An 11,816-nucleotide genomic window follows, 5' to 3' on the forward strand; every position below is an offset into this window, starting at 1 on the left:
TATATAATTCAAATACACTTTATATAGTATTAAAAAATTTCAACCAAGACAAATACACAAAAATTGTTTTTTTTAATATATTCAATATATATATATATATATATATATTTTTCAGATCTTGTTTGTCTTCGATCATGTCTTACGATGAATTCCATGTTTTGTCACGTTTCTTCCTTTAACATCGGAACTTAATGTTAAAAGGACAAATTACCGAAAAATGTTTTGAGCTCTATTTTAGCATAAAGAACACTGCTTCCTTCTTTTCAACTGCTAGCAGATGCATCTTCCTTGATGGCCGAAATCACATTCATGGCATTGCCCTAACTTCCTCGTTGCTAAAATAACAATTAGGGAAGACTTTGCTTTAGCCCATGTAGAAATTCCAAAAAAAAACTTCACACTCTTAAGAAGCATGATAGGGGTTCAAGTGACAGTCCTAACCTCTATTTTTTTTTTTTGGTGATAGTATAGCATCCTCTATGTTACTTGAGGTATGAGTTTCGAATCTAGCTCCTCCCTCCATTATTTACCTTTTTTATAAATAAAAATAAAATCAAAGTGCATGACAAACTTTTTGTAAGACGTACCACAACAAGAAAGGATTCATTGTCACGAGCAACAGAATTGAAGTAAAACTCAAACCAACCATTTGACTGAGGCTTCAAGATTGCTTAGGCTACTTTCATTTAGCTAGAGATTCCGAAGTTTTCATATGAGATCATGCGCGGTTGATAGATATGATTAACTGCAGAGCATCCAAATCCGATCCCACATAATGTCGCTAAGAGTAGGAAGCTTGTTTCATTCTCCTTGGGAATATTAAGAAACTTAAGGAGCAGTTAATCCACTGAAACATTAGCTAAGATTTATTGGGGAAAGTAGATTTATAGTGTTGAATCCACAACTTAGACATCAAGAAAGAAGCGATGCTCAAGAGACACTAAATTAACGTGAGAAAAGCATGGTTTTTAGACCCGGATTGTTCATTGAACCGTAAAAGGGAGAGGTTCAAGGTTTTTGAGGTCGAACCGAGGTTGACGTCATAATTAATTTAATAATTATTTTAAATATATATAAAAACATTAAATTAATAAAAAAAAGAAAAAAATAACTAAAATAGTCTAATTCATTTAGAGATCTATCTTTCAAATATTTTTTATATCATAACTTTCACAAGACAAATAAGAAATGTCAAATCCTTAGCAAACATAAAGATGAATTACTCAATCAATCCATAAAAGTACAAAGTAAAAATGCATAAACAAGCCTCCAAGTTACAGTACACAACTCCACATTGTTTCTTACAAAAATACATAAAACTTATTTCTAAAAAACAATAATAAAACTTCAAACTCCAAGTTACACACTGTATCTTACAAAAAGACAGAAATTATCTCTAATATACAAAATAGAACTTCAAAGTTCCAACAAAATTATTATGATCATAAATCATCAATGTCATGAAAGTTATCATGCTCATCATCATTCCCTGAAAATTTAGGAGGAGGGCCAATAGGTTGTTCAAATGTTTCCAAATCAATTTCTTCAACCTCACTGCTATCATCTACACACAAGTTTGAACAAATGAATGAACTGGTGAAATCCCAGTGTGAGAATCAAGATTCTGATTGTGTAGTCAGTGCTTTTATACAATATCAATTATTATAACATCACTTATCAAAAAAAAAAATATATATATATATTATAACATCAAATTCAACAGGAATTGCAAAGCAATTCACTGGCATGAACCTTATCAGTATTGCCTTATTGAGAACTTCTGAAAGATCAGTTTCTTACGGAGCCAACAACATTTGATTAACATGTATTTTAATAGCTTCCACAAAAATGTTAAATATTTATAAAATATAAACACATACTTATCAAATAAAAATTATAAAATATAAACACACATTGAAGCACAAATTTAACAGACCCTCCACCTAATCTATTAATATTGTGTTTTATTATTATTATTTTTTTAATAATTAAGAATCTTTATTGAAAGAGCTGGAGAACCAGCAACAATACAGACAAGGATTGGCATTAAAAATGAACCCAACAATCCAATTTGGGCAGTAATTACACCAAAAAAAAAAAAAAAAAAAAAAATTAAACAGGAAATTTCAAATTGGCATTAGTAACAAACTAACATTCTAACAATACCCAGATGATATGTTGCTTGATAACTTGAGAAAAATTGGCCAAAAAATATAAATTGACATAAAAGAAAGAAGAATTAAAAAGGATAAAGTACCTTGCAATCTGGGCAAGGATGCGATGGAGTAAGAGTGACAGCGATGAGGCAGAGATGTAATGAGAGTGAGAGAGAGGCAGAGAGTGATTGAGAGAGTGAGCTGCAATCTGGGCTGAGCTGCAACGGCGACGAGGGAGAGAGGTAGAGATGAGAGATGCAATTGAGAGAGTGAGAGAGAGGTAGAGAGCTCAGAGAGTGATTGGGAGAGTGAGGCGAGGGTTTCACCGTTTCAAGGTTTCTATTTTGTTCATGAGTATGCTCCAAACGACGCCGTATATGGAAAAAAAAAAAAAAAAAAAAACAAAGGAGATGGAACGACGCCGTTTTAAGGCTTGAAACAAAGCAACCGTTTGAATTGTGTGAATCAAGCGGTCGGACTGCGGTCTGTACGGGTTCATTCTTTTTTCGCATGGGATGGTTCTTCACCTTAAACGGACCGTAAAAATGGCTAGTTCGAGGTTTTTCCGGTCGGATCGTACGGTCCGGTCCGGGTTTGAAAACCATGGAAGAAAGGGGCAAGAAATGATTTTATTTTTTTTATTTTTTAATGAACTTTTATTTTATTTTATTTTATTCGTTTGATAAACGGCAAGATGTGCATGTAAAAATAAAGTTTTCGGCTAAGGATCTCTGCAGATGGTCGAGAGACAAGAACCAAGGAGAATGACGAAGAACAAGTTGGATGAGACCTAGTCCAAGATGATAAGATCAGATGTTTGTCACTTTTAAATGGAAAATCACCGAGTTGACCAGTGGCAGCTCCAGAAATATTTTTTAGGGGGTCATTTAGAAAGTTAAATTAAACAAAATTTAATAAAAAGAAAACTTAAATATATTTAGTTATTGACCAAAAAAAAAAAAAAAAAAAAAAAAACAGTCGCAAATACATAAAATGTTACAATATCATTTTATGAGTTTTCATATTTTGAAATCAACACATGATAATTCATTATCAATTGTTATTATCTATTGTCAATGTTGGTAGATATGACTATTTTATTTTATTAAGTTTGTATAACATTTTTATTTTTATGCAATTGTCACTATCTATTTGTCATTGTTTTTTATAAAAATATTTTATACTAAATAGCAAAACTCATCTTACTTGCATTATATGAATTATTGACTAACACAACCACACACATCCATGCATCAATAATACACTAAGTGTCTACTTAACTAATCAAATGCTTGAATCTCTCTCATGAATCTCGTCTCATCTCTCTTCTCTATTTGACTATCTCAGTATCTTTGATTCTAAGAGTAAAGAGCGAGTATTTGTTAATTATGCGTATTTATATGATATGTGCCTTATTATTATTATTATTTTTATTATAAAATAATTTGTGTGAATTGTAATGTGTGTAAATATATGCATATATAATGTAAATATAATATAACTTAATATAATTTAATATTCAGGAAATGCAGAGGATTTGATACATGTATGTGTATCGTTATTATGTTATAATAATTTTTTATTATAAAGTTAGTGATTTAAGAAAAAAAAAATAGTAAAATTGATATGTGATTAGAGTGTGCAAAATTTAAACCATAGTATGCAAAAATATTTTTAATGATAAATTAAACCGGTAAAAAATATATTATATATATAATATTTTTTTAATAAAAAGTCGGGTTCATTTGAACCCCTGAAATACATCTAGCGCGACCCGTGGATTTGACCACGTGAAGAAGTCTGCAAAATCATGGAAAGAAGAGTTTGTTGGAGTGTCTGACACGTTAAAGTGTATTGAATGAGCCCCCAACTACTCATCTAGTCAATTGATGGGCTTGAGCAAACTTGTCTGGTTAGGGTTCAAATTACATGGATAAAGATTTCCAATGATCTTGGAACACACGAAAATTGAGGGTAGAGTCAGTATAAATAGGAACCTGATCTATTTATACACCTCCATTATTATAAATTGTTAATACAAGATTTCAATATCACTTGTTTTTACTCTAGGAAACTAATATGTAATACATATCTTTAATCCCCTTAATATATTTTGAAAGGACTTTTTTCTTTTGTAAACTTTATACCATAACCTTGTTAGGTATCTTGTCACAGGCTTTCTTTAGTACGTAAAACCATATTAAAACTTTTAGGAGATTCTTTATATTTATCCATCAGGCATTTAAGTAAGAAAATATTTTGTTAAAAGTACGTGGTTAAATGATTAAATTTACTATATTTTAATAGTTTAAACTTTTGGAACAATTGATAATTTAATATGGTATCAAATCGGGAGGTCTTGAATTCGATTTCTGTCTCCTTCACTCTACTTTTCATTTAAATTCTCACGTGTTGTGTCTCATCTATTAAATGGTAGCTTCGGATTACAATTTATGGGGAATGTTAGAAGCATGTAGTTAAATGATTAAATTTGTCATATCTTAATAGGATAAACTTTTGAGACAATCGGTAATTTAACGTATTTTTCATGATAAATCGCCTTGCAACAAGACCAAATTGATTCTCAATTTTGTTGATGTTTTGTGTCATAGTGAATGTTCTACCACTATTTCTCAAAGTATGTGGTTTGACTTATAAACCTAATTCATGATAATTTAAGTTTTATTTTTTCTCCACTCAGATATTTTATTAACACTTAAAAGCTTATCAATAACATTGAAGCTTATTTTAATTAAACCAGTTTATTCGTTAAAGTCACTGTATCTCTGATATTTATGCAAAATTAGATAGTCAGAAATAAACCGGCCATACCAACATGAGAATTTGATTTTCTTTTTTTCTTTTTTACTTTGCAGGCCATGGATTGGTTTGGAATCTCCGACGACTCTTGGGTAAGCTTCATTTAGTCAATCAATTTCATATTTTAGTGATGGATTGCATTCGTCTTTATCTTTCTTTTCTTTTTTTTCATTGAGTTTTATATTGTGAAAATTAGGATAAGCTTGAAGCTTTAACAATGGAGGAAAACACGAAACACAGAGAGAGAAGTTGGGAAGAGAACTCTCTGAATTTTGTATTCAAGCTTAATTAATTTCATACACATACATCACAATATATAGTTTACCACAGTTTGTAGAAAGATCCTATCTAAGAAACTCTAACAACCCTATAACAGAAAATGACTGCTGTACACAGAAAATATCTCCACTCTATACAAAATATCTGAAGCTAAATCTGTTGAAACAGAGCAAGTCAAGAACATGCTCAGTGAGGAAGAACGGCTTCATAAAACGACACCGTTTACTGCCTTGAATAAGTCATGCCAGATATAAGTGAGAAACGATGTCGTTTATCATTTAGACAAACATCATCGTTTTGACTCTCAGTAACATTTAAACTCAAGTGACCGTCGAACTAGTGACCGTTGGAACTGTGAACTGTGTGCACTTTATCTTCTTTGTTTGTAGACTCACTGGTTCCACTTACACATATATATATATATATATCTACTTTTCCTGATCTAGTTGACTAAACATTGTTTTCATTTATTGACTCAGTAATCAAACCAATATATGAATTGAAGTTGCTTCACATCCAATCCAATGAACTTCTATGTCAATTGTGCAAAGCGTTACCAGGCTTAAGAGCTGAAGAACTAGATGAAGCTCTTGTTCCTCATGCCATCGTCAAAGCTGCCAAGAAAGGGATGATTGTGTTTGTTGATACTATTCTGTCCAGATGTCCTGAACTTGTGTGGAGCATCGAAACTCCCACACAAAGAAACCTATTTATGTGCGCCGTTTTACATCGTCAGATTGATGTATTTCGCCTCGTATACAAATTTCCTGTTAAGAACGCAATATTATCTACTAAAGATAGCGATGGCAATAATATATTACATATGGCGGCCATGTTAGAATCTTCCACTGGACTATGTTACATTCCAGGCGCTGCCTTACAGATGCAAAGAGAATTACAATGGTATAAGGTAATACCTCTCACTTTATATCATTTTGATATACTTTCACTCTTGATTTGTTTTCAGATCTCTCGTGGGTTTACTGTTAGAATTGTAGAAATTGCTATGTTCTTACCTTATTAGCAAGGCAAAAATATCTTTTTGGTCCATGCATTTTGAGCCAGTTTTCACTTTGGTCTCCACATTTTTCAACTCCTATTTGGTCCCTAAATGCTGGTTTTCAATTTAATCCGTACCGTCATCTTACTAATGGCAGTATCTCATATGACAGACTGAATGCATCATTGGCATGTTAAATGTTGACGTGACAATAATAATAATAATAATAATAATAGTAATAATAATAATAATAATAATCAATTGTATTTGGCATTAAAAAAAATGCCACGTCAGCATTTTAATAAATAAATAAAAAACTACGTAAATTTACCCAAAAAAATACAATAAATTAAAAAAAAAAAACTTTCAATCTAATTATTATTATTATTTTATTTATTATTTATTTATTTGCTTTTCATTATTTTTTCGGAAATAACATTCATGTTCTTCCCCAAAACATGAATAGTCATGTTCTTCCCCTAAATCAAGACATAACCAACCCATTCATGATCAAATTTAGCAATTCTAACACAATCAACACCGAAACCTCTAGCAAAATCAAACCCATAAAGCCAACAACCCAACCAATCTCCAACAAACCCATAAACCCATAAATTTTCTTGGCAATAACCACACAAAAAACCCAAAAAATTCAATTATAAAAAATCATAAATCCCAAAAGCCCATTTTCTCCAACTCATGCAAAATCATCAAATCCCAAAGCCCCAATATACCAAATCAATCCAAAATACAACCAACCCAAACAAAAATCTCAAACCCAAAAAAACCTAACCAATTCGGCTCACTAAATCAAACACACAAATCCAAAAAACCCTAGCCAATTTAGCTCACAACAACAACAATCAAACCTAGAAAAACCTAGCCACCACCACCTCTCTCTCTCTCTCTAAACTAGATCAAACAATCAAACCCATATCCCAAAACCAAGTCAACCCTCACCAATCAAACCCATATCCCAAAATGACAACTTGAGATTAGAGAGAAAAAAGAAATGAGAGAAAGCCACAGTTGGTTTTCACATGGGTTGAGAGAGAGAGAGAGAGAGAGAGTTGAACCCGTTGAGAATGAGTGAGAACTTCAACTCGCTTAGAGAGACATAGAGAGAGCTTGAGAGAGTTTTAATATTGTTAGTGGGTTGGAGACCTTGGGGTTGTGATTCGGGTTTATGGGGTTTCAAAAGTTTTTTATTTAGTATAGTATTATTATTAGTATTATTTTTTGAGAAGTAGAAAGCTGTAAAATTATTAAACAAGGATGCCAAGTCGGCAACAATTATAGCATTAGGAGTAGGGAGACACTTATCAACCCAAAGCCAAAATCTTACCATTTCCAAACCCCCTTTCATTCCATGCTGCACTAAAGGCTGAGCAGCCATAATACTCCACAAATAAGATGGCCTCTTCCCAAGCGAAGCATCCACAAATCACAATTTAGCCAATAAAGCCAAATTAAGATCTTTTAACAGTTTGAAACCCATCCCCCCTGAGCTTTTGGAAACCATGCTAGTCATCTCATCACAAAGAGAGTCTAGTAACTTGAAATAACTCATAGTATATGTTGATACTACTTGAGCTAGAACTTTAATCAATATTCCTTTGTCACCTTAGATAAGAGCTTTTCCTTCCAACCTATAAGTTTATTAGCAAATTTCTCCATAAGATCGATAAAAGTATCGCACTTAGACCGGCCAATTAGAGATGGAAGACAAGGGTACTTGTTAGGGTCATATTTTATTGTAATTGGCTAATATTTTTACAAAATGCACTTTACTTGTAATGGATAGATCTAAGAGGGTTTAGTACTTCGAGAAATATGTTGTTCAAGTCAAGTATTTAAAAACATAAAGATTGTACAAGAAAAAAGTGAAGAAAAGCTGTTCATTAAGTCTTGACAGATAGCTCAACAGATGCTTGCTATCGAGGCTTAATGTGAAACTCGATAGATAGCTCAACAGTAGCTCAATCTATCGAGAACAACAATTTCAAAATTTCTAGATTTGAAATTTGGCCCAGTCTTGTGTATTTGTTTAGGGTTCTTTTCTCACAACCCTATACATATATAAGGCTTATTTTAAAGGCCGTCACACATGAATACAAAGACCAAGAGACTTATTTTCTTTATGTGAAACTACTGTATTTGTACACCATAGAGTTTTGTAACAAAGTGCTTCTAGATCTTCATTATTGATGAAGTGAAGAACTTTGCAATCAACATCTGTTCAAGTTACTGCAGTTAGTCACGTACTTGGATCCGTGCAAAGGTTAGTCACAAATTGGAGGTTAATGCATTAAAAGGAAAGAAGGCTACTACAAGATCAAGTCCAATTGAGTATTGGAGCAAAGGTTGAACTGTAAGTTGGTATTTGGATAGGCTAGAATAGTTGTAAGATTCCTTATACTTGTAATCGCTTTGATTATTGCTTAGTGGATTATTGGAACGGTGACCTTAAAATCACCTGGAGGAGTTTTTGTCTTGCGAGGCTTTTCTCATTTGTCAACAAATCACCGTGTTAATTTTATTTTCTGCTACATTTAGTATTTTGGTGATTTGTTGGTGCCTTCACATTTTGCATGCAAATTGAACTTAATTAATCAACTTAGATAATTGATAATTATCCGGGGTCAAGCTATCTTAACCCAACAGTACTTTTCATTTTGGCGAATGACTTGAGCCTCAAACTTAGTTTTGATTTCTTCTTGCATATAATCCATGGCGTTTTTGCTAAAGAAGAAAGATGCTTTTGCTCAGTTCAATTGCTGCCCCAAGGCCGACTCATACACCTTAAGAATCCTTAATGAAGAGTCACATTCCTCTCTAGATCCTTTTCAAAAAATCAAACTGTCATTAAAAAAAAAAAAATGTGAGAAATAGTAGACCTCTCCTATAAGCTGCAAGACCATGTAAAGACTCAGCCTTTGCAGATTTTTTTATTAGAGCTGAAAGACCTTTGCATGTATGAAGAACAAATAAGGAGACAAAGGTTCCCTTGATGCATGCCCCTATTTGGAGTTATGCAACCTCGAGGAACCCCATTAACCTTGATAGAATATGTTATAGATGTAATGTACTACACCATTAGCCCTCTCCATCTAGAATGAACCCAAGTTTCTCCATAAGTTTTTCCAGCCACACCGACTCCACCCTTATCATACACCTTGCTCATGTCCAACTTCAAAGACATCTCTCCAATTTTCACCCCTTTTTAACTAATATGGTTCATAGTTTCAAAAGCTAGCATCATATTATTGGTAATTAACCTTCCATGCACAAATAGAGTTTGGTATCACTGATAATAGGAGGTAAACTTTTATTAGTCTATTTCAAGGATTTTTGAAGCCAACCACATGACATAGACTAACAGGGCGAAATCCAGTCACTTTCGTAAGATATTTAGTTTTAGGGATAAGAACAATGTGGGTCTCATTAAACTTAGTGGAAGTTTCTCATTAGTGCTTTGATTGAATCGATTCTTATTACATTTGAGTATGTTGATTAGAGATCTTCTTAATGGAGTGATCAGTGATATGATCAGATGTCTGGAGACTGGTTTTGATGGAGGCTGCGATCTTGCAACTGCGAGTGGCTTTTAATAGCGGTAGACCTTATCGAAGACTTCTGACTATGCAGAGGGATGAGAAGAAATTCTCTGTATAGTGAATTGCTTGTAAACTGTACGAGAGACTAGCTTTATATAAATAGATGTATGGGTACTTTACAAGTAATATGAGTATAAAACAAGTATAATACAATGTGCTTAAGGCCCCATAGGCATAGATTATACACTAATACTTATGATTTCATATCTTGACACCCTTGTTTTGAAAACATTTCGCTTCCTTCAAAATGACTAAGAAATATCTAGGCAAAAAAAAAAAAAAAAGGCTAAGAAATAATAATGCAAGAAAAATTAGTAATTTCATAGACAAATTATCTATATAAAAATTTATATAGAGGAAAAAAAAAAAAAAAAGAAGGGAAATGGTCCTATTGAAGTGCTTGGGTGAGAAAAAAATATCTAGGGTCTGTTTTGAAAAGTTTCAACCCAAGCTTTACAAAATACAACAATGGTGTTCACACAGTAAATCACTCAGAGAGAAGCTACAAGCTTAGAGAGAAAAAGAGGAAGTTTGAGAGAGAGAAAATGAGAAAAATTTTGGCAGAGTTATTATTCAACTATTCATTACAGTGATGTACACTATATATATATACACAAGGGTCAACCACGGCCTCATCAGAGATCCCTGGATTCACGGAATGGATCCGTAAATTACGGAGGAAATTAGGAACTAAGCAATGGTTAATAATTGCCTAACAGATTGAACTTATTCCAACAATAGCTATACAAAACGCAGCGTTTCAGTAAGTGTAAATGTAGCATTTCATTAAATATATTCACAAGTCTTTGTGTATCCAGACGACATCGTTCTAATGATTGCTAAGTAGCCGTTGGAAAACTAGTCGTTGGCATGCTCTGTTTCTCTTTATGACTTCTTCTGGAACTACTCTCAACATCCCCCTCAAACTCGAGGCAGATTCAGCCAAGATTTGCTCCGCAGAACCAGAAAATGAGGACCAGCAATTTTTGTAAAAATATCAGCAAAATTGTCACGGCCAAAGAACACAACCCCTCACATAATGGTAATCAACCTCAATGTGTTTGGTTCTGGAGTGAAACACAAGATTTGAGGCCAGAGCAATAGCAGAGTTGTTATCACACCACCGTATGGAATGTGAGGGAGAAACAGCTTAAGTTCTTTAAAGAGTGTGCGAAGCCAAGCTAATTCAGCTGCTGTAGAGGCTAAGGCACGATATTCTGCCTCTGTGGAAGAACATGAAATAGTGGATTGTTTCTTGGAAGACCAAGAAATTGGGCTTGAGCCAAGGAAAATCAACATGCCAGTAGTAGACTTTCTGTCAGTGGGTCGCCAGCCCAATCCGCGTCAAAGATGGCTGAGAAGGTGAAAGGACCAGGAGCAAGATGTATGCCAAAATGCAAAGTACCCCTCACATAATGAAGAACATGCTGTGGCTGCCTCTAAATGAGAAGTAGTGGGATGATTCATAAACTGGCAAAGCTGATGCACACTAAAGGCCAAATCAGGGCGTCTGAATGTCAAGTATTGGAGAGCTCCCCCCATGCTTCTGTATTCAGATGGATCAGGTAAAACGGAACCATCAAATGGAGTAAGACGCACATTAGGACAGCAAGGAGTCTTGGTGGGCTTGGAATTCTCCATGTTGAACTTGTGAAGCACATCTGAGGCATATTTGGATTGGCATAAGGTGAGGCCAAATCTGGAAGGCATAATTTGAATGCCTAAGAAGTAGGAAAGAGAACCAAATCCTTAAGCTCAAAAGCTTGACTAAGAGCAGTGACCAGATGAGAGACTTGAGATGATGAGTTGCCTGTGATGATAATATCATCAACATACACAAGGAGATAAATGATGAGTTGAGGAGACTGATACACAAATAAGAGGAATCAGCCATGGAAGCTTCAAAACCAAGATGTAACAACTGAGAGGCAAATCTGTCTAACC

General features: G+C 33.7%; 1 protein-coding gene across 1 annotated transcript in view; it reads left to right on the plus strand.

The window, feature by feature from the left end:
• LOC111999124 (uncharacterized) overlaps positions 1 to 10,101 on the plus strand; it is a 34,298-nt gene extending 24,197 nt beyond the window's left edge. Inside the window, exons 7-9 of the mRNA XM_065764085.1 lie at positions 5,033 to 5,068; positions 5,735 to 6,165; positions 9,809 to 10,101. Coding sequence (XP_065620157.1) covers positions 5,033 to 5,068; positions 5,735 to 6,165; positions 9,809 to 9,829 — 488 coding nt within the window. The 3' untranslated portion in view covers positions 9,830 to 10,101. The remainder of the gene's footprint in view (positions 1 to 5,032; positions 5,069 to 5,734; positions 6,166 to 9,808) is intronic.
• The last annotated feature ends 1,715 nt before the right edge of the window (positions 10,102 to 11,816 follow it).

Source organism: Quercus suber, unplaced genomic scaffold, assembly GCF_002906115.3.
Source record: "Quercus suber isolate HL8 unplaced genomic scaffold, Cork oak 2.0 scaffold_2, whole genome shotgun sequence".
In the NCBI taxonomy this organism is placed as follows: domain Eukaryota; kingdom Viridiplantae; phylum Streptophyta; class Magnoliopsida; order Fagales; family Fagaceae; genus Quercus; species Quercus suber.